Raw genomic sequence first — 21,900 nt, forward strand, 5'->3', positions numbered from 1 at the left:
CCTCGTGTCATATCAGCAAGTCTTTTTAAAAAAAGTCTTTTATTTGAAAGTCAGAGTTACAAAGGGATAGGGAGAGGCAGGGAGAGAGAGAGAGGAGATCGATCTTCCATCCGCAGGTTCACGCCCCAGGTGGCTGCAACGGCCAGAGCTGAGTCAGACTGAAACCAGGAGCCGGGAGCCAGGAGCCGGGAGCCGGGAGCCAGGAGCCAGGAGCCAGGAGCCAGGAGCTCCATCCAGGTCCCCTCGCGGGTGCAGGGCCCAAGCACTGGGTCTGTCTGCTGCTGCTTTCCCAGGCACAGCAGGGGGCTGGATGGGCAGTGCATGGGGCACTCGGGTCGCAGGTGGCGGCCTCACCCCCGGCTGCAGCGTGGCCCTGCGCGTTCCAGAGCCTCGCGGAAATGAACACAGTGTGGGCAGAGCATGTGTCTCGCCCGGCCCGTCCGGAGCTCCTGACCGCTGAGCAGCTTCTCAGCCGTGGACGTCCGCGATTTTCCATGTTTGGTTCTTAAAAAAACAGAGCTGCCATGGACATCTCAGCACATTTGTGCAGACGTATGTTTTAATTTTTTTCTTTTTCTTTAATATTCTTTTTTTTTTTTTAAATTGACAGGTAGAGTTATAGACAGTGAGAGAGAGAGACAGAGAGAAAGGTCTTCCTTCTGTTGGTTCACTCCCCAAATGGCTGCCACGGCCGGCGTGCTGCGCTGATTGAAAGCCAGGAGCCAGGTGCTTCTCCTGGTCTCCCATGCAGGTGCAGGGCCCAAGCACCTGGGCCATCCTCCACTGCCCTCCCGGGCCACAGCAGAGAGCTGGCCTGGAAGAGGGGCAACCGGGACTTGAACCGGTGCCCATATGGGATACCAGCACCACAGGCAGAGATTAACCAAGTGAGCCACTGCACTGACTCCCACATAGTTTTTAATTGTATATAGACACATTCAAGACTTTCCCTAGCTGGTTTTTTTTTTTTTTTTTTAAGATATATTTAAGTGGTGGAATGTGGTGGAATGAGAAGGCCATGCCAAGATGGCTGCTGGCAAGTGAGTGTCAGTTACTCAGGAATGGCTTTGAAACCCACCTGGCAACGGAGCCTGCCTGGCAACAGGCTGTGATTGGTTGGGGCATAGACCGTCCCTTGACCGGATTGGCTGCCTTGGCTATATAAGCTGCTGCACCAACTGAAATAAATGAGTCTGCGGGCTGCTTGCCTCTGGCCTGCTTTCACCCAGCTCCCCAGGGTCTGTGTGGTGACTCCGCGCCTCTTGTCTCCACCACGCTCCTCCTCTCAGAGATGAATCCACAGCAACATCTGGCGCCCAACGTGATTGACAGACAGTGTGTCGGACTTGGCGAGGTCCCCCTCTGGATTTTGGCAAGTAGGCCCCTCGGTGTTCTGTGTGCTGTTCGGTTCTGTGAGGGTGAGCACAGAACCCCCTCCTAGCCCCTTTCCTTGTCCTTGTCCTCGGTCTAAGTGACCCCAGGTTAGGCACACACCACCCAGAAGTGTACGTCGCTTCTCGGCTCCTCCTTTTACTTTCGGTTTGCTCGGCGATTTCACATAAGGGACTGATCATCCCAGAATTCGGAACCAAGTCATCTTCCCTCACTCGAGAGAGGTGACGCTCCGGACACACTTTGTGGGCATACGGCCTTGACCTAACGAATCAAGGAAGTTCCCCACTAGGCACAGGACATACGTACGATCGGATACACCACTGTCTGTCTAAGGTAGGGAACCCCCTGCAGAATGCCATCTACAGCTGAGGTGCTAGGGATTTGCTTTGTTATGGCAGCAGTGCTGTGCGTGTCTTCCTTTGGCCAGAGTTGGTGTGGCGCACCGCTCTGAAGCACTCAGACATGGGAAAGATACCCCCCTCTCAGAAGCGCACACAGATTACCAAACATAGTGAATCTGTGAGTGATCAGAGCCTGACATTCCAGGTCCCTGTCTCACAGATAACAGTTGATGACTTAGGGAGAGAGAGCTCTGCGGTGAAAATGACAACGTAGCAAACAAGGTAGCAAACAAAGTAGCAAACAAGGTAGCAAACAAGGTAGCAAAGCCTAGTCAGCCACCCTCCACATACCGTGGGATAAACTTTGAGGACCTGGAGACAATAACTCTCTGCTGTGGCCCGGGAGTGCAGTGGAGGATGGCCCAGGTCCTTGGGCCCTGCACCCGCATGGGAGACCAGGAGGAAGCACCTGGCTCCTGGCTTCGGATCGGCAGAGTGCCGGCCATAGCAGCCATTTGGGGGGTGAACCAATGGGAAAGGAAGACCTTTCTCTCTGTCTCTAACTCTGCCTGTCAAAATAAATAAATAAATAAATAACCCATGTGAGGTCATCCCATCCACACCCAGTGAGGATCCCCACATTTGTGGCAGTCCCCAGGCACCCCAGGCTCTCAGGGCAGCCGCTAGACCCCATGCCACCCACAGAATTCAGGCCCTGGATTCCAACGCCTGTGGAAAGGCTTCTGCTAACCAAGGGTCGAGGATATGCTTGTGTCTTTCCAGAGAACGCGGGACAGCCATTTGGGTACCAGCCAGAAACATCAAGCCTGCAACTGACAGCCAGCCAGAACCAGCTGAACAAGACCGAGACTCCGCCTTGTTAGCAGACGCACCTGCCCTATCATCCTACCCTGAGGAACTGCCCAGAGCCACATTTGCTACTGTTTTATACCCCACTAGCTCTGGTCAGCCACTCAAACGGCCCACAGCCTGTGTGCGGTCAACCATTCCTGATTACCATTGTTCCTCATTCCTACCCCTATCTGAGCAAGCAATCCTGTGGTCTCTCGATTTGAGCGCTGGTTAGTCAATGACGGGTAAGATCCCCTGGGGGACAACCTAAGACAGGCACAGCCGCGTACGGAGACCGCATGGAAATGGGGTCAACAATGGTATGACCAGGAATCATGCCTCCCGTTGCTCAAAAATTAACAAAAAGGGGGAAATGTGGTCGAATGAGAAGGCCATGCCAAGATGGCTGCTGGCAAGAGAGCGTCAGTTACTCAGGAATGGCTTTGAAACCCACCTGGCAATGCAGCCTGCCTGGCAACAGGCTGTGATTGGATGGCTTCGGAGCCTGCCTGACAACAGGGTGTGATTGGTTAGGGCATAGACCGCCTCTTGACCGGATTGGCTGCCTTGGCTATATAAGCTGCTGCATCAAATGAAATAAATGAGTCTGCAGGCTGCTCGCCTCTGGCCTGCTTTCACCCGACTCCCAGGGTCTGTGTGGTGACTCCACGCCTCTTGCCCCCACCATGCTCCTCCTCTCAGAATGAATCCACAGCAACAGTGGGATTATAGATGGAGAGAGAGGAGAGACAGAGAGGTCTTCCATCCACTGTTCTCTTCCCAAATGCCTACAACGGCCAGAGCTGGGCTAATTTGAAGCCAGGAGCCAGGAGCTTCCTCCAAGTCTCCCACGTGGGTGCAGGGGCCCAAGGACTTGGGTCATCTTCTACTGCTTTCCCAGGCCATAGCAGAGAGCTGGATCAGAAGTGGAGCAGCCGGGATTTGAACCGGCACCTATATAGCATACCAGGCTGTAGGCAGAGGCTTAGCCTGTGACATCTGTAGGATCTGTAGTGATGTTTCCCCTCTCATTTCTTTATATTAGTAATTCACATCTCCTCTTTTAATCCTGATCAGCCTGATTTGAGATTTATAACTTTGCTGATTTCTCAAAGAGCAAATTTGGTTTCATTGACATTTTCTATTGATTTTCTGTTTTAAATTTTACTGACTTCTTTTTTTTTTTTTTTTTTTTTTTGACAGGCACAGTGGACAGTGAGAGAGAGAGAGAAAGGTCTTCCTTTGCTGTTGGTTCACCCTCCAATGGCCGCTGCGGCCGGCGCATTGTGCTGATCCGAAGCCAGGAGCCAGGTGCTTCCTCCTGGTCTCCCATGCGGGTGCAGGGCCCAAGGACTTGGGCCATCCTCCACTGCACTCCCGGGCCATAGCAGAGAGCTGGCCTGGAAGAGGGGCAACCGGGAATTTTACTGACTTCTGGGGCCAGCGCCGTGGCACAGGTTAATCCTCCCCCTGCAGTGCTGGCATCCCATATGGGCGCCGGTTCGAATCCTGGTTGCTCCATTTCCAATCCAGCTCTTTGCTGTGGCCTGGGAAAGCAGTAGAAGATGCCCAAGTGCTTGGGCCCCTGCACCCATGTGGGAGACCAGGAGGAAGCACCTGGCTCCTGGCTTCGGATCAGCACAGCACCGGCCATAGTGGGGGTGAACCAATGGAAGGAGGACCTTCCTCTCTGTCTCTCCCTCTCACTGTAACTCTATCTCAAATGAATAAATAAAATGTCTTATTTTTTATTTATTTATTTATTTTTTTGGACAGACAGAGTGGATAGCCATAGCAGAGAGCTGGCTTGGAAGAGGGGCAACTGGGATAGAATCCAGCGCCCCAACCGGGACTAGAACCCAGTGTGCCGGCACCGCAAGGCGGAGGATTAGCCTGTTAAGCCACGGTGCCAGCCTAATAAAATGTTTTTAAAAATTAAAAATATTGGCCGGCGCCATGGCTTAACAGGCTAATCCTCCGCCTTGCGGCGCCGGCACCCCGGGTTCTAGTCCCAGTTGGGGCGCTGGATTCTATCCCGGTTGCCCCTCTTCCAGTCCAGCTCTCTGCTGTGGCCCGGGAAGGCAGTGGAGGATGGCCCAAGTGCTTGGGCCCCTGCACCCATGTGGGAGACCAGGAGGAAGCACCTGGCTCCTGGCTTCGGATCAGCACGATGCGCCGGCCGCAGCGGCCGTTGGGGGGTGAACCAACGGCAAAAAGGAAGACCTTTGTCTCTGTCTCTCTCTCTCACTGTCCACTCTGCCTGTAAAAAAATTAAAAATATTTTACTGACTCTGCTCTGATACTTGTTAATTCCTTTATTTGTGTTGGGGCTTAATTTGCTTTCTTTTTCCTGGACAGAGAAACAGAAAAAGGTTCTCCCATCCGCCAGTTCACGCCCCAAATGCCCACAGCAGCTGAGCTTGGGCTGGGGCTGGGGCTGGAGCCAGGAACTCGACTCAGGTCTCCCGCACGGTGACAGGAGCTGTCACTCGGGCCAGCACCAGCTGCCTCCCGGGCTCTGCACCGGGGTCAGGAGCTGGGGCTGGGGACGGAGCCGGGTGCTCTGAGGCCGACGTGGGCGTCTACCTGCTGGGCTAACCAGCCACGCCCCTCTTCTAGTTCTGTCAGGGGGCACTGGTGGTGACCTGAGCCCTCCAGCCCCGCCTCCCACCATCCCGACCCCTCCCGCGTCTCCACTGCATTTCCTTCAGGACACTTTCCAGTTTCTTGGCCACTTAAAGCTCGCTGTTACACTCGGGAGTTTCTGGAAATCTTCGCCTTGTGGAGTTCTGATCGGGTTCCCAGGGGCCAGAGGGTACCCTTTGCAGGACTTGAATTCCTTTGCGGAGACTTGCTTTGTACCTGCCGCGGGGGCGCTGGGGGCCACAGGAGAGCTCTGTCCATCAGATCCACTGGCGCCAGCGCCGCCCACACCCTTCCTGGCTTCCGGCTCCCCGTTCCAGTCTCCAGCTGTCACCGTGTACCATGGCTTCTGGTGGTGCAACCAGGCTCCTGCGTCTTGGAGCCGGTCAGGGGGCATCGCAACCTCATCACCATGTGACGGCTCCTTATCCTGGTCACAGTCTTCGCCGGATTTTGCTTTGTTTTTACTTTATCTACAGAGCAGAGGCAGAGGTGGGTCTTCATCTCCTGTTCGTTTCCCAGAGGCCCACAGCAGCCTGGGCCGGGCCGGAGCCTGGACTCCACCCCATCTCCCACGTGAGGGGCAGGGACCCGACACTCACGCCACCACCTGTTCTTCTCAGGGTGCGGGGGAGCTGGGACTCTCCGATGGGACACCGGGGACCAAAGCTTTGCCACAGCGCCCATCCCGAGGGCTTTACCCAATCCTGGCCCACAGTGGCCGTGAGGGTCTACGTTGGAGCTCCTTGAACGTCTTCAGCGTGCACATGCGTGTTTTTCATCGAACCTGGACGGTTTGGCTCTCACGTGGCCTCTGCCCCTCCCCCGCCTCCTTCGGGAAGCCCCGTGCGCACACTGGCCTGTGTGGTGGGTTCCCGGCTCCCTCCCGTGGTCTTTTTCCTCCCTGACCTCGGGCTGGGAACTCCGAGCGTCCTCGCCTGAAGCTTCCAGACGCTCCCTCGACTGCTCCCCCTGCTTACAGCTCAGCCCGAGTCCGGCCGCAGCTCCTTGCCACGGCCGCTGTGTGCAGCTCCTGGCTCCTGGCCTCTCAGCAGACCGACGACGGTTTCGCAAAGTCTGAGGCCGAGTTCAGGGCCTCGGCTGTCGGAGACGGCTCTGTCGGTCTGTGTTCCTGACTGGTCAGACCCTCCTGTTGGCTCAGACGCTTTGATTTCTTTAATTTTATTTATTTGAAAGGCAGAGTGACAGACACAGAAACCATCTGTCACGTGGTCCGCCCCCCAAATCCCACAGCAGCTGGGGCTGGGCCAAGCTGAAGCCGGGAGGCTGGAACTCAACCTGGGTCCCCCACACGGGTGGCAGGGACCTGGGGCCCCATCTACGGCTTCCCAGGTGCGTTCCCAGGGAGCCGGATGGGAAGTGGCAGTTGGCCTGAATCCTGGGCGGGGGCGCGCCACGCCGTGGCCTCACCCAGGCATTGCACCGCCTGCCTGTGCCCTGTGGTTTTTCTGTTGAGAACTGGAATTGGAGAGGGAGGAGGAGGCAGCCTGGGCTCCCACTGAGCCGTCCATAGGTGCACACACCTGCCAGTCTGTGGACTGGCTCTGGGCTGGGCAGTCTGATTCCTAAAAAAATTTTATCAAAAGGTTTGTCTGAAAGGCAGAAGCACAGTGAGAGGGAGGGACAGAGATCTTCCACCTGCTGGTTCACTCCCCAAACAGCCACAATGGCCGGGACTGGACCAAGCTGAAGCCAGGAGCCAGGAGCTTCCTCTGGGTCTCCCACACGGGTGCAGGGGCCCAAGGACTTGGACCACCTTCTACTGATCTCCCAGCAACGTTAGCAGGGAGCTGGCTAGGAAGTGGAGCAGCCAGGCAGGACTTGAACCGACACCCACATGGGACGCTGGCACTGCAGGTGGCGGCTTTACCCACTGCACAGCGCCAGCTCCCCTATCTTGTTTGTGAGTTCGGCTTTTTTACTGAACGTGTTACAAAGGAAGTTGTTTTTTTTTTTTTTTTTTTTTTTGACAGGCAGAGTGCACAGTGAGAGAGAGAGACAGAGAGAAAGGTCTTCCTTTGTTGTTGGTTCACCCCCCAATGGCTGCAGCGGCTGGCGCACCGTGCTTCTCCTGGTCTCCCATGCGGGTGCAGGGCCCAAGCACTTGGACCATCCTCCACTGCCTTCCCGGGCCACAGCAGAGAGCTGGCCTGGAAGAGGGGCAACCAGGACAGAATCCGGCGCCCCAACCGGGACTAGAACCCGGTGTGCCGGCGCCGCAGGGGGAGGATCAGCCTAGTGAGCCGCGGCGCCGGCGTTACAAAGGAGTTTAATCAGAAGGTGCAGCTCAGGGTCTTTCTGCTCCCACGTCCTCTCCTGGGGGGGGGGGGGAGGGTGCAGGTCCCACCCCTTTCTCGGGAGGAGGCTCCGATGCTGACCGTGGCCCGGCCCTGTGCACACAAGGCCAGGCCGGAAGGAGTCAACACTCACACTGACTGCGGTGGTCATCCTGCCAGCCAGCCGCGCGGGGCGAGGGCCGGGTGGGTGCCAAGGGAGCTGCACGGAGGGCAGGTGTGGCCGCACGCGGTGCCGGCCTCGGCCGGCGCAGGCCTCGCTTCCCGGGAAGGACTGAGCACCCCGGCAGCCTGCAGCCACTGGTTCACTCCCCCAGTGCCCGCAAGGGCTGAGGCTGGGCCGGGCCGCAGCCGGGAGCCCTCGGCCGCAGAGGGACGCTGGGGTGGGGCCTGGGACCGGCAGGCGTCCTGATGGCGGGACGCCGCAGGCCAAGCACCTCCGGTCCGCGAGGCCTGGGCTTGCCCAGGGTGTGTGCGGAGCTGCTGGTCGCCAACCCCGCTCCCGAAGCGCCCGGGCCCCTGCACAGGAGTCCCTGCGGCTTGGTCCGCGGGAACAGGCGCCGCCTCCTCGGGACTCTGGCCGCTCAGAAAACCCCTCGCGGGGCCAGCCCGCGCGTGGGCGTCACAGCAGCCGCTCCAGGGCCGGGAGAGCACGCGGGGGCCTCGGTCCTCCCTCCCAAACGCAAACACCGCAGCCAGGCTCGGGGGCCCTGCGCCTCCCGGCCACCGGGGAGAGGCCCTCGGGGACACCGCCGCCGCCCGCCTGCTGCAGTGGGCACGGGCCGGGGTGGACACACGCAGACCGGAGCCGGCCTGCGCCTGCGTGGCCCTTCCCGCCCGGCCAGCACCGGGGAGGCCTGGGCTGTGTCCATCTCCCGGGGCGACGGCCGCGCGCAGAGCGGACCCTGCTCCCCCCAGGCCGCTGCGCACCCGCGGGGTCAAAGGGCGTGCCAGGTGCGAGAGGCGGCCTCGGCCTGGCGTCCGACGGCGCCGGGAGCCGCGGCCCAGGGCAGCAGGAGGCCTCCCGCGGCGGCGCGCACACCGCGGCCCCGGCCCAGCCGAGCCCCCGCCCCCGTCTCTCCTGGCGCCTGGGGGCGGCCGCCCTGCGCCGGAAGCGGAAGCACGTTAACGGCCACCAAGGCCACACTGCGCAGACGCGCGTCGGGCCGTGACCCGGAAGTGCTCGCGGGGCCCCGCCCCCCGCCCCCGATACCGCCGCAGGGGGACGAGCCACTTCCTTTCTGCCTCGCGCTCCCGGCGGCAGCAGGTGGGGCGGCTGGCGGGCGGCGGGCTGGGGTCGCGGCGGGCGGGGGGTGCCGGCCGAGCTCACGGCGCCGCGCTGACCCACAGGTGCGGCTTCGACATGCAGAACGACGCCGGCGAGTTCGTGGACCTGTACGTGCCGCGGAAATGGTGAGCGCCCCCTCCGCGGCCGCCCGCGTGCCGGCCCCGGGCCGCCTCCCCGCTCACCCCCTCTCTCCCGCAGCTCCGCCAGCAACCGCATCATCGGGGCCAAGGACCACGCGTCCATCCAGATGAACGTGGCCGAGGTGAGCGCGGGGCCGGGGCGCGGGCGGGAGGGGCCGCGCGGGCGGGCGGGCGGGGCTGACGGCGCGGCGCGCTGTGCGGCTTCGGTGTCCACAGGTCGACAAGGTCACGGGCAGGTTTAACGGGCAGTTCAAGACGTACGCGATCTGCGGCGCCATCCGCAGGATGGTGAGTGCGGCGGGGTTGGAGCGGGGCCGCGGGAGGCCGGGGAGGGGCGGCCGGGGGGAGCGGGGCGGCGGGAGGCCGGGGAGGGGCGGCCGGGGGGGGGGCGGCGGCGGGAGGCCGCGGGGAGGGGGGGGGCGGGCTGGGCCCTGACGCCGCGCCCCGTCCCCAGGGGGAGTCGGACGACTCCATTCTCCGGCTGGCCAAGTGCGACGGCATCGTCTCGCAGTAAGGAGCCCGGGGCGGCGGGGGTGGGGGCGCGGGCTGCCGCGGAGACCCCGGCCTTAACCCCCTCCTCCCTCCCTCCAGGAACTTCTGAGAACGGGGCGCGGCGCGGCCAATAAACGGCGGAAAGCTGCGTGTGGTTCTCTCTGTGTCTCGCGTGGGGCGGGGCGGGCGCGCGACGCGGGAGCCGGCAAAGGCGATGCTGCGAAACCGACGTTTACTGGGCGAACGGACTCGGGGGCAGGCGACACGAGGGGCGCAGTCCTGGGGGCGTCCCGCCCTGAGCCTGGCCCGCGGCGCGGTCCCTCCTGGCGGGCAGCAGCTGCACTGCGGGCCGCGCCCTCTCGCCGGGGCGTGGGGGGGTCAGCTAGGCGGGCGCGGAGCTCTGTCCACCGTCCGGGGAGCGGAGAGTCCGCGCCGGCCCCGCTCAGCCGCTGCCCGCGCTCCGGCCCCGCTGGCCTCGGCGGAAGACGCGGGGCGGCGGCCGCGCCTACAGCTGCTGCGTGAGGCGCCGGTAGTGGGGCAGCACCTGGTTCTCCGGGAGGTAGAGCGCCAGCTCCAGGGCCACCAGCACCGTGAACTCGAACCCAATGAGGTCCCGCCTGTTGAACCGGAACCGCTCCTCCAGCTTCTGCGGGCGGGAGAGTGCGGGCTGAGCGGCCGGCCGGGGAGGGGGGGGGGCCGGGCCGGGCCTGGGGGCGCGGGGCGCGGGGCGCGGGCACTCACGTCGATGAGCTGCTTCACCTCGCCCTTGCGCAGGTCGCTGCTGATCTTGGCGGCCAGCAGCACGCAGGCGCCGGCGCACAGCTTGCGGTTCTGCTTGTGCAGCTTGCCCTGCAGCACCAGCTTCTCGAAGTACACGTAGGCCGCGGACACGGCGCCCGGCTCCAGGCCGCACTCCTGCGACACGCGGCGCATCTCGCGCTTGAGGCTGCGGGCGGGCAGGCAGGCGGTCAGGGCAGGCGACACCGCAGGCCCGGGGCCCCGGGCCAGCGCCCAGGACCACCGCCCGGCCTTGCTGCGGGCTCCGGGTCCGGGCGCCCTCACCTGCGGATCTTGCTCAGCGTCAGCCGGATGTGCGGGAACTGCTCGCGGAAGGTCTCGTTCATGTCCTTCTTGAGGTCGGCGGGCTTCACGTACTCTATCACGGTGGTCTGGAATTGGGGGATAGGCCCGGGTCCGGGGCCTCGGCTTAGCCCCCGACCTGCCTCTCAAATGAGTTTCCTCTAGAAATATAAAGGGGCCAGCATCCCACGTGGGTGCTGGTTCGAGCCCCAGCCACTCCACCTCCGATCCCCGCTCCCTGCCATGGCCTGGGAAGGAAGCACAATGGGGCTCAGCACTTGGGTCCAGCCCCCACGCGGAGACCTGGATGGAGGCCCTGGCCCGGCCCTGGTCGTCTGCGGAGTGAACCAGCAGATGGAAGGCCTTTTACTCTTTCAAATAAATTAAAAGTAAAATAGAGATAAGAATGAAAACAACGGGGAGAGGACAACAGAATCCAGGAGTCCTTGGTGGGGTCCCAGCCTCAGGCGTGGGGTTGTGGGTGTGGGGGTTTCACACACACACACACACACACACACACACACACACGGTCGTGGGGGCCTCGTGGGGGCCTCGTGCTCACCATGTAGGAGGCGAAGATGAGCACTCGCTTGTGCTTGCCGCACGGCCACTGCGGGTCATCCAGCAGGTTGGGGTTGTACTCCAGGGCGTCTCCCCCGTCGCCCCCTGGGAAGGGGAAGCCCTGAGCCACAGCCACGCCCATCTGGCCTCCAGGCTGAGGGACCACAGCCATGCAGGGGCAAGGGGGCCCAGGGCTTGGTGAAGGAAAGGGAGGGTTGGGGGTTAGAGTAAGGCTAGCGGCCCCACCCGCTCTGGCACCCAGGCCCCCTGATCTGTCCGTGTCCCGTGAGGCCCGCACAGGGCGGTCTCTGGCAGGTGGCCCCGCCCTGGGAAGGCACGAGGGATACCTAGTTCTGGGCCGGCTGGCGCTGGCTTGGAGGGGACGGGTTTGTGTCTGGACCCTGGCAGCGCCCGAGGCACGCTGGGCCGTGGCTGGGGCAGTGGGCCGTGGCTGTCGCTCTTGTGTGTGACCAGGGCGTTGGTAGGGTACAGGAACCTGGCGTACGACACGACCTGGAGAAGCAAGTGCGGGGAACTCGGTCCCGCGCCCCACGAAGACCCAGGTGACGCGGCTCTGAGTTTGGTGCAGCTGCCTCGAGGGGGCAGTGAAATTCTCACTGACGGAACATTCCAGAACATTCCTGTTCTCTGGGATCTGTAGCACTGCTAGGGTCCCCCTATTTCTGAAGACCTTGACCTCAGACCAGCACAGGGGCAGGGCCCCATGCCCAGTGGGCCCCACCCTGCAGACGAGGCCACAGGGGCGTTGCTGACCAAGGCACCCTGGCCCACCCCACTCCCGCCCTCTACTTCAGATGTGCTGGTCACCCCTGCCCGTACGGCCCTGACCGTGACCCACAGGACCCTTGCCTTTCCATCTGCTCCCAGCTCAACGCCTTCCAACTCAAAGACCATCTCGGAGGACACGGACACGCCGCCGGACGGATGCCTCTGCTTCTGGCTGTCCACCCTCAGGTCACTGCAACACAAGGAAGGGCCATGCCGTGGCCTCTGTCCACGCAGAGCCCGTGATGCCACGCATTCCCCACGCGGCAAGGTCGGGAAGCCCACGGCAGGGAGCCAGGTGAGGTCGCCCTGCGGCCCAACTCCTCCTCTGGGGCAGTCACAGCCGCCCAAGCTGCATGGGGGCCACGGCGCCACGACGTCCGCCCAAGTCCACTTCCAGGTACCCAGACCCTGGGTCTGCCTCCCAGCTGGGGGACGTGCCAGGGGCACCTTCTCAGACCGCCTGGCCTGGCCGTGTCCACGAGAGGGGCAGATGGTGGCTGCCCCGGAGAGCAAGCGAGGACCGCGTGGCCGCTCAGAGCCTGGGGCAGGGCTGTGGGAGGGGTGTGGCTCATGCCTGCCTGGGCCCAGCTTGGTTGAACAGGGGCTCTGGGTACCCCGGCGGGGCCCTGGTCCCGGGGCCCCCTTGGGGCGCACTCACCAGACCCGCAGGCTCTCTCCGTAGGGCAGGACTGAGAAGGCCGCACACAGGGAGCGCTTGGCACAGATGAGCACGATCCTGGCGGAGGGGAGGCCGGGTCAGGGGCCGAGGGCAGCAGGGCAAACAGGTGACGGGAAACCGCCTCAGCCGGTTCTGGTTCTCCGGCCCAGAATGCCGGGTGGGCGGCCCCTGCTGTGGCGGTGACGCTCAGCGGAGCTGGGGGCCGCACACCAGGGATGCAGCTTTGTGAAGGGCAGGGGCACAGGACGAGGGGGCACGTCTGCCCAGGGCCGGGCCTCGGGGCAGGCACCCAGCCCTGCGGTCAGAGCCCAGCCGGCCTGGGAGGATGCAGGCGGGACCCACGGCGTCTGCTCCCGCGGCCCAGGCCCGTGGTCTCCAGAGGGACAGCAGGGCAGACCTCACCCCCGTCTGGCTGGGAAAGGGACGGGGCGGGGCCTCAGGGCTTGGCTGCACCTGGCCTTGGGGCTGAGCCGCACGGAGGTTTTGGTTCAGGCTCCCGAGCGCTCCCCAGGACGGCCAGGCCCACCTCTGCTGACGGCCTCTCCGGGCCGCGTCTCCGCCCCCGGCCCCCCGAGCAGCACCTGCTGTTCTTGGTGTCGTACTGCCTCATGTTCTTGATGAAGTGAGTCTTCTTCAGGCCCTTCTGCCGCGGGGACCCCGACGTGTGTCTGCTCCTGTGAGGACAGGCAGGTGGCTCCTTCGCCCGGGGACCCCTCTTGCCCCCCAGGAGTCAGTGGCTGCCCCGGCAGGCAGGGTGGGTGCGTACCTCTGCACCGCGGCACATCCCACCGCATCTTCCAGAAACTCCAGGGAGCAGCGCTGGGATGCCACGCGCCTCCTGGAAGGGCGACATGTGGGCCTCAGAACATCCTGCAGCCCCGGCTGGGCCAGGCTCCCCAGTGGGGAACGGCGGCCAGTGGGGCAGGCTCTGCACGGGGGAGCCAGATCCACCTTCCCTGCCCCCCGGGGGGTGTCCCCCCACCGCTGGTTCCAACAAGGCCAGCCGGGGAGAGCAGAGCACAGGCCACGCCCTCCCACCACGGCCCCAGGGCAGGGGGGCTGTCCGGGGCCTGCAGCTCTCCACCAGCTCGGCCAACGGCCATCTCCTGCTGGGCCGGGGCGGCCGGAACCCCACTACCCTTCCTGTGACACTGAGCGCTAACAGGAGTCCCAGCCCCGCCACCCCGAGTGCCGCCTGGCAGGTGCAGGGCCTGCCCCCTGCGCGTCCCATGAACCCCCAGGAGCAGCACTGGCATTCCCGCACGGGGACCGCAGGCGGTGGCCTCCCAGCACCACGGCCTGGGATCCCAGAGACCCCCATGGCTACACTGCAGGTCAAGATGAAGGCGGGGGCGCTGCTATGACGCCAGCATCCTGTGTGGGAGCCAACTCGAGTCCTGGCTGCCCCGCCTCTGGTTCTAGCTCAGTCAAGCAGTGGAAGATGCCCAAGACCTTGGGCCCTGCCCCCACGTGGGAGACCCGATGGCGCTCCTGGCTCTGCCCCCACGTGGGAGACCCGATGGCGCTCCTGGCTCCTGCCCAGCCTGGCCCAGCCCTGGCTGTGTGGCCATTTGGGACATGAACCAGAGATAAAAGATCTCTGCCTTTCAAATACACAAATAAATCTTAAAAGCAAATGTAAACCCGGTCATCAGCCTCAAGGCCACCACTGTGACCAGGTCCTGGGGGCTGAGGGCCGTTCTGCCAGTGAGGCACAAGCTGCACACAGGCCCGGGGTCAGTCCAAGGCCAACGAAGGCCTCCAGCTCCAAGGCGAAGGGCTCTGCTGCGGGGCCGCCTGGGCCTGGGCTCCCAGAGACGGCCGGAGCCCGCGCCAGGGCTGCACCCAGCTGCGCGTGACGGCCCGAGCCCCCAGCGCTGCCCTGCACCCCCGTGCCTGGGACCCAGACTGGGGGTGGGGGGTTCTTGTGTTTCAGTTTCTGACCAAGTTACAGGCCAGCGGTAAAGGAGTTACAAAGTAAAGATTAGCGAAGTTTTACAAAGTAAAGATTATTTTTAAACTGCTGGCCTGACCACCCCCGCCCTCCGAGACCCGGCGGGAGCGGGCACCATAGCCAGGTCGTGTCCGACTCAGCATCGCACAGCTGTTCCGGGGGCGGCTGGGCTGTGCCCCCTCCCACAGGGAGCCTGGGCTGCGACACTGTCCCTCTGCACGCCCGTCTCGCTGCTTCTGAACAGGAACACCGTGCACGGCAGTGCCAGGCCCTGCTGAGGGAGGGGAGACCCCAGAGGGCACCTGACCCCCAGAGGGCACCCCGCCTCCCAGCCATCTTTCCTGAGCAGGAAGTCCAGCCGAGTATTTGCTGAATGAATGCCTGACCACAACTTCCCTCAGGGCGCGGCACAGTTAACTCGGAGCTCCCACAGCCGCCAGGCTGCACAGGTGGAGCCGGGCACCGCCCCAGTCCCTGGACGGCACAGCTTCGCCTCCCGTTCCAGAAGCCACGGGGGCGGCTGCAGCCCTCGCGCGGCCTCGGAAGGACCCGGCCCACCCTGATGCTGCACCTGACTCCCAGGCTGCGGAGTGTGGGGTCCCTGTACTGTCACCGCGGCTGAGCCGACGATGGGGGTGGGGGGGGCAGGCGAGAGACGTGAGCGACGGCGAGGCTTGGGCACGGCTCAGAGCACTCACTGGGCCACACTGCCCAGGGCACCAGGGAGGCAGACACACAGAGCCGGCGCCAGAGATCCCGTCCCCCGCACGGCGGCCTCCCTCAGCCCAGGGACCCGTCCCCCGCACGGCGGCCTTCCTCAGCCCAGGGACCTGTCTGGGAGGCAGGGTCACGGGGAAGCCCGTGGGTTAACTGGAGCCGTGTGGTCCCGACCAGCGGGCTGATGGCCAGAACCAGCCCCTGCGAACTGGCAGCAGGGACAGAGCCAGGTCCGGATCCCGGGGGCAGAGAAGAGCTCTCGGCCGAGGGGACGCTTCTGGGGCTGCAGCCGCTGGGTACGAGCTCTGCTGCTTCCTCTCGGGCCTTCCTCCCAGCGGGACACCCCCTGGGGGAGATGGCCAGCAGTCCAGCTCCCCACCCTGCACCCTCACTGAGCGCGTGCCTCAGGGGCTGCTGTCACACGTGTCCAGCCCGTGACGGCCAGCTCCACACTCCCAGCACCTACCTGCCCAGGGTGGCCCCAGCAGGTGCACAGAGGCTCTGCACCTGCCAGAGGTCACACTGCCACCGCAGCCAGCCCTGACACTGACACGTAGGAACCCTCCCTCTGTCATTCCTCAGGTTATTTAAGATTTTTAGGAGACAAAGGCAACAGGAGCTTGCAGGAAATGAACTTGAACTGAAACCAGAAGTGAGTCTGATGAAACCACACGCCTCGCGGCTGCAGAGGGCTGTCTCCATCACCCCTGGTGGGCGGTGCAGGCAGGCGAGGGGCCTGGACACCTGGCCAGGACGGGGCTGCTCCAGGGGGTGACAGCGGGCGGGCTGGGACACTGGTGACAGCTCAGGTGCCAGCCCTGCCCCGGGAGGCACCAGAACCCCATCTGGGAAAAGAAGGGGTGGAGGAAACCCCGGTCTGTCCCCGAGGCCCCCAGCACCGCCCCACGAGGTGCTCCCCGGCGCCCTCCTTCAGCTAATGACGCCCATGGGGCCCGGCGGCTCCCACCCCGGGCCCTCAGAGGCACTGGCGGAAGCCACGGCCCCGCCCAGCCCTCCGTGCCTTCTGTGTGCTCACGGTGGGGATGACGCGTCCCTTCTCCCCACGCCCCCAAAACCAGACCCTGTGGCTGTTCCAGGTCTCGCTTTGCCACGTTCTCCTCTCTCTGTGCTGCACCGGTAAGGCCGATCCTCGCCGAAAAGTGGGGAAACCGAGGCCCAGAGTTGTCAGGGACTCGCTCCTGGGGGCGCTCTGTGCCGTCGGCGAAGTGGAGGCCACGCTGGCAGTTCTCGGGGTCTTCTGGTCTCCCCTTCTGGGAGTCCCACCGTGCACTCTGTGCCCGACCCGGCCACACAGAAACACAGCAGGTGCAGGTCACCAGGAAGCCACACAACCACGCCACGGGCACAGGTGTGAGGACGCTCACGTGACATGGGGCCCCTCCAGTCAGGGCTCGTGGGCACGGCCCAGGGGAAAACTGTCCCCAGAGCGGGCTGTGCCGAGGCCCCGGCTGCACACGTGTGCCGAGCTGCAGGCTCACGGCCACGGGCTCCCCTGACGTCGCCACTAAGTGCTGCAGCCGAGCAAACTACCGAGAACCACAGCCAGGCCGCGCTTGCCGTGCCAGCGGCTCCACTTCTGACCCAGCTCCCTGCTATGGCCTGGGAAAGCAGTGGAAGACGGCCCAGGTCCTTGGGCCCCTGCACCCATGGGGGAGACCCGGACAAAGCTCCTGGCTCCGGCCTGGCCCAGCCTCGGCCATTGTGGCCATCTGGGGACTGAACCAGCGGATGGAGGACCTCTCTCTCTGTTTCTCCCCGTAACTCTGCCTTTCAAATACATAAAATACATCTTAAAAAACAAAAACAAAAAACCAAAAAATCCACAGCTAACGCCCTCCATTCCCAGACCCTGGACGCCAGGCAGAGCCGAGTCCTGCTGAGTGCCTCCCACCCGGCCACGGCAGTCACACGGCGCACATGGTGTCCATGGTGGCCGCCCACGTGGCAGTGACCGCCTGCAGCTGCCCCCTGGACTTTAGGGGCGAAGGGGCTTGGAGTTGGGTGAGCAGAGGGCGGGGCACCCCCGGCGTCCCACTGCCCCTTTGTCAGCGGCGGACACTTGCTGCCCCTCCCAGACTCACAGGGAGGGGCACCCCTGCTTCTCCTCTCCCAGAAGCCTCCTTGCTCGTGACTGTACGGACGGACGAGGACGGCCAAGGCTGGGCTGCCGCGCTGGGGTCTCAAGGCCAGGCCATGGCTACAGACCCAGAGCCGAGTGAGGGGCCAGCCCATGTGATATGTGAGCAGGGTCAGAGCGCACCAGGGCTGGCACCGTCACCCGTGTGCACACACGTGAGCAGGGTCAGAGCGCACCAGGGCTGCCACCTTCACCCGTGTGCACACACGTGAGCAGGGTCAGAGCGCACCAGGGCTGCCACCTTCACCCGTGTGCACACACGTGAGCAGGGTCAGCATGCCAGGGCTGCCACCATCACCCATGTGCACACACGTGAGCAGGGTCAGAGCGCACCAGGGCTGCCACCGTCACCCACATGCACACACGTGAGCAGGGTCAGAGCGCACCAGGGCTGGCACCTTCACCCATGGCACACACCACGTGGGCAGGGTCAGAGCACACCAGGACTGGCACCATCACCCACAGCCTGCAGTCAACTCGCACTGGCCTCTCAGCCCTCCTGGTGGGAGGTCTTTCTGGGGCCCCCGGCTCCCTGCCTGGCCTGAGCATTGTGCCTGGCACACTGTGGACCACTGGGGCACACCTGCTCAGTGAATGGGCAGGCCTGGGTACCCCTGTCACTGAGTCCAGCAAGGTGGACGTGCCCCGTTCCCACAACGCTGGCACGGTCGCCTCGGCCGGGGCTCCGGCTGCTGCTGGAGAACCAGGAACCCCCAAATCCGAGTCATAAGCACGGATTGTCCTGAACCAGACAGGAAGTGGTGGACAGACAGGCACTCGGGGACGCCCAGTGGGGTGGACGGGCACGCGGGGATGCCCAGTGGCTCCTGGGAAGTGGTGGACGGACGGGCACGCGAGGATGCCCAGTGGGGTGGACGGGCACTCAGGACACCCAGTGGGGTGGACGGGCACGCGGGGACGCCCAGCAGCATGGACGGGCACGCGGGGACGCCCAGTGGGATGGACGGGCACGCGGGGACGCCCAGTGGGATGGACGGGCACGTGGGGATGCCCAGTGGGGTGGACGGGCACGTGGGGACGCCCAGTGGGGTGGACGGGCACGCGGGGACGCCCAGTGGGGTGGACGGGCACGCGGGGACGCCCAGCAGCATGGACGGGCACGCGGGGACGCCCAGTGGGATGGACGGGCATGCGGGGACGCCCAGTGGGGTGGACGGGCACGTGGGGACGCCCAGTGGGGTGGACGGGCACGTGGGGATGCCCAGTGGGGTGGACGGGCACGCGGGGACGCCCAGCGGCTCCTGGGCGCTCCTACAGCCACAGCCACGTCCTCCTCTGAGACTGTGCAGCCCAGCAACACCTCTCGCCTCCCGGCTGCGTCCCTGCGCTGTGCGTGGCTACACGTGGCTGAGTGTGCGGTCACTCACCGTGCGGATGTCACCTTGTCCCTGTTGGTGCTGTGGCTGAACCGTGTCCTCCAAAAAGACCGGCGGAGGACCTGAGCCCAGTATGTGCGCATGGCCCACGTCTGGAGGCGGGGCCTTAGCAGGTGCGCACAGCAGGATGTGGTGCGGGGGCCACTAAGGCACTGACCAGTGCCTACAGGAAAACACACGGGGAAGACGTCCACACGGAGGGGACGCGGCCTGGAGCCAGCACTGCCTGAGCGGCAGGGAGGACGTCCCCACGGCTGCACCGGGAGTGCCGCCTTCGACGCGGTGACCTCAGACGCTGGCCTCCAGGACTGGGCAAGGACCCGTGGTCAGCCGTCTGCAGGCTCGTGAGTCACACACGGGCCTCCAGGGAGACAGAGCACCAGCCGCAAGGCCCGAGACCCAGCCAGCCCCCAGACCCGGCCTGCCCCGAGACCTGGCCTGCTCTCGGGCTGTGGTATAATTGGCTAAGCCTCTTCCTGTGGCACTGGCATCCCATATGGGCACCGGTTCGAGTCCCGGCTGCTCCACTTCCTATCCAGCTCTCTGCTGTGGCCTGGGAAAGCAGTGGAAGATGGCCCAAGTCCTTGGGCCCCTGCACCCACATGGGAGACCTGGAGGAAGCTCCTGGCTCCTGGCTTTGGTTTGGCACAGCTCTGGCTGTTGCAGTCATCTGGGGAGTGAACCAGCGGATGGAAGACCTCTCTCTCTCTAACCCTGACTTTCAAATAAATTAAAAAAAACAAAAACAAAAATGGAGGCAAGCTGGGTCAGAGGGTCCATGGAGGTCAGGAGGCCTGGGCAGAGACTGTTCCTGGTTCTGCAGAACACGCCACACGCGAGACAAGAGCCTCATGGCCAGAGACCAAGGCCCCGCAGGGCCGACCCGAGGGAGGAAGCGCCCAGGGCAAACCCCGGCTCACAGAGCGGGGCTCACAGGGGGTCACACAGTGGGGCTCACAGGGCGGGGCTCACAGGGGGTCACACAGTGGGGCTCACAGGGGGTCACACAGTGGGGCTCACAGAGCGGAGGCCCGGGCCAGTCAGCTGCTCAAGGCCAAGGGCTGCTGAGCGGTGAGGCAGGATTTGAACCCGGGTCTGCACCCAGCACAGCCCCAGCACAGCCCCCGTCACAGCCCTGCCCTGGCCCCGTCAGCCACATCCCTGCACCCCCACAGGCTGTGGGCGGTCCCGCGGCGGGGGTCCGGCCCCCGTCTGGCCAGGCAGCGGCGGGCAGGGGCCTGGGAGCAAAGGCCAGGCGGGGCAGGACCCCCGCGAGCGCTGTGCTCTGGATGCGGCCGCCCCCAGCCCCTGGCTGCCACGCCAGGACGGCCAGGACGGCCAATGACCTCTGGGTGAGGACAGTGCCCCTGCGACCGAGGGAGGGGCCGCCAAGAGGCCTCTCCCTGGCTCCGCCCGCTCCGGGACCCCAGGCTGCCCGGGGCCCGCGGCGGGGGGGCTGTGGGGTCAGCAGGCCCAGGCGACCTGGAAGGGCACGGGCGCCTGTCCACCAGGCCCCTCTGGGCAGGGCCATGTGCAGCGGGGTCAGCCCCAGGACGCTGGCCGCAGTGGGCACTGGGGGTCCCGCGCAGTGCAGAGGGAAGACCCCGGCCCACGAGGTGCAAATGCAGAGGGGCACACGGAGGGGGGGTCCAGACTCCAGGGCAGGGGCCAAGCACGTGGGGGAGGGGCAGTGCTGAGCGCTCCCGCACCTGTGTCCGGGCGTCTCCAGGTGGGGCTTTCTGAGCTAAGGGGACCCCCGGCCCTATGTCTGCAGCCGGCTGCCCCAGGGCACCCCAACTCCGTCCAGGGCTCAGAAGGCCTCAGGCGGCCCCAAACCCCGAGCCCGGGGCTAACAGGTCCCCGGGTCACCCCAGCCCCTGTGTCCCGCCCTCACGGCCAGGTCGGCCCACCTCGGTGTTCCAGGCTGACGGGCTCCCGGGCCACCCCACTCCCTCGCCCCGGGGTGACAGGGCGCCAAGCCACCCGCACCCCCTGGGCCCTGACCCCCCGGCCGGGGCTGCCCCGCCCTCCGGCCCCCACTCACCTCTGGCGCGGCCCGTCCAGCCCCAGGCCGGCGGGGGCCTGCGTGGGGCTGAGGAGGCCCTGGGGCGCGGGGGTCCTGGCAGGCAGCCCGGGGAGGCCGGCGGGCGGCGCGGGCGGCGGTGCGGGCGGCTCGCGGGCCTCGGCGGGCGGCGGCAGCGGCGGCGGCGGCGGGGGCTTCTCGCCGCCCGGGCCCAGGCTGGGCGGCCGTCCGTCCAGGGAGATGTTGTTGAGGAAGAAGAGCGCGGCCTGGCGGCGTCGCGAGTCCCCGCGCCTCCGCAGCGCCGGCGGCGGGTTCCGGGCGGCCGGGGCCGGCGGCGCCGCGGCGGGGCCGGGGGCCGGGCCCGGGGCTCCACCCGCCGCGGCCGCGGCCATCCTGCGAGTGAGCCGCCCGCGCCGCCGCCCGCCGCCCATTGGCCGCGGAGCGCCCGCATGCAAATGATTCCTCGGCGCGCCCGCCCATTGGCCAGCGCGGCCGCGGCCGCCCCTCGAGTGTGCCGCCTGCTTCCCATTGGCGGCGGCGCGCCCGTATGCAAATCTACCTCCGGCGCGCCCGCCCATTGGCCACCACTGCCGCGGCGGGCGCCGTGCCAGCGGGCGCTCCCCTGGGTCCTAGAGGGAGTTCTGGCTCGGCGAGCGGTTGCGCGGGTTCAGATCCCGCCTCGAGAGTTGCGGGGGCGCCGGGCTGTGGCGTGCGCGGTGTGCCTCCCCCTGTTTGCGGCGTGGGCAGGCCCTAGCCTGGGGGACGTCGGTGTGCCTCAGTGTCCTCCCGTGAGCGTGGCGGGCGTGGGTCCGTAACCCCCCATGCCACCGGCCTGAGGGGAGTGGGCAGCTGCCCAGGCTTCCCGCCTGTACCTGCGCCGGAGCCCACCTGTGTCTGCTTGCAGCCTGTGTCACTCACAGTGGGGACAGCCACCTGGGGCTGTCGTCGGGTGCAGCTGGCTCTGCCTGCGGGGTTTGCCTGCACAGGGCGGGCAGCCCCAGGGGTGGTCACTGCACACCTCTGCCATGCTGGGGGCCAGGGACTGGCCCTGGGGGGTGTGGACAGCAGCAGCTGCA

General features: G+C 65.2%; 2 protein-coding genes across 2 annotated transcripts; one reads left to right on the forward strand and one right to left on the reverse strand.

Moving 5' to 3' along the window:
• Positions 1-8,749: 8,749 nt before the first annotated feature.
• RPS21 (ribosomal protein S21) lies at positions 8,750-9,614 on the forward strand. The gene is made up of 6 exons (XM_062204452.1): positions 8,750-8,813; positions 8,897-8,959; positions 9,033-9,096; positions 9,191-9,262; positions 9,429-9,484; positions 9,566-9,614. Exons 2-6 carry the CDS (start codon positions 8,910-8,912, stop codon positions 9,573-9,575), a joined length of 252 nt encoding a protein of 83 aa, XP_062060436.1. The 5' UTR covers positions 8,750-8,813; positions 8,897-8,909; the 3' UTR covers positions 9,576-9,614.
• Positions 9,615-9,661: 47 nt separating this feature from the next.
• Positions 9,662-21,216, reverse strand: CABLES2 (Cdk5 and Abl enzyme substrate 2). The gene is made up of 10 exons (XM_062204438.1): positions 20,846-21,216; positions 13,342-13,413; positions 13,157-13,249; positions 12,555-12,632; positions 11,978-12,086; positions 11,455-11,620; positions 11,109-11,212; positions 10,529-10,635; positions 10,208-10,412; positions 9,662-10,112 (listed from the first exon to the last, which is right to left on the reverse strand). Exons 1-10 carry the CDS (start codon positions 21,214-21,216, stop codon positions 9,972-9,974), a joined length of 1,446 nt encoding a protein of 481 aa, XP_062060422.1. The 3' UTR covers positions 9,662-9,971.
• Positions 21,217-21,900: the final 684 nt, after the last annotated feature.

Source organism: Lepus europaeus, chromosome 10 (genome assembly GCF_033115175.1).
Source record: "Lepus europaeus isolate LE1 chromosome 10, mLepTim1.pri, whole genome shotgun sequence".
Classification (NCBI taxonomy): Eukaryota; Metazoa; Chordata; class Mammalia; order Lagomorpha; family Leporidae; genus Lepus; species Lepus europaeus.

Excerpts from the sequence above, each read along its gene's own strand:
- RPS21 (XM_062204452.1), top strand. The coding sequence starts at position 8,910 with ATGCAGAACGACGCCGGCGAGTTCGTGGACCTGTACGTGCCGCGGAAA. Across the intron at positions 8,960-9,032 it reads CTGTACGTGCCGCGGAAATG|CTCCGCCAGCAACCGCATCA; the intron begins GTGAGCGCCCCC and ends TCTCTCCCGCAG. Across the intron at positions 9,263-9,428 it reads GCGGCGCCATCCGCAGGATG|GGGGAGTCGGACGACTCCAT; the intron begins GTGAGTGCGGCG and ends CCCCGTCCCCAG.
- CABLES2 (XM_062204438.1), bottom strand. The coding sequence starts at position 21,216 with ATGGCCGCGGCCGCGGCGGGTGGAGCCCCGGGCCCGGCCCCCGGCCCC. Across the intron at positions 13,250-13,341 it reads GGATGTGCCGCGGTGCAGAG|GAGCAGACACACGTCGGGGT; the intron begins GTACGCACCCAC and ends CTGTCCTCACAG. Across the intron at positions 12,633-13,156 it reads TACGACACCAAGAACAGCAG|GATCGTGCTCATCTGTGCCA; the intron begins GTGCTGCTCGGG and ends CCCCTCCGCCAG.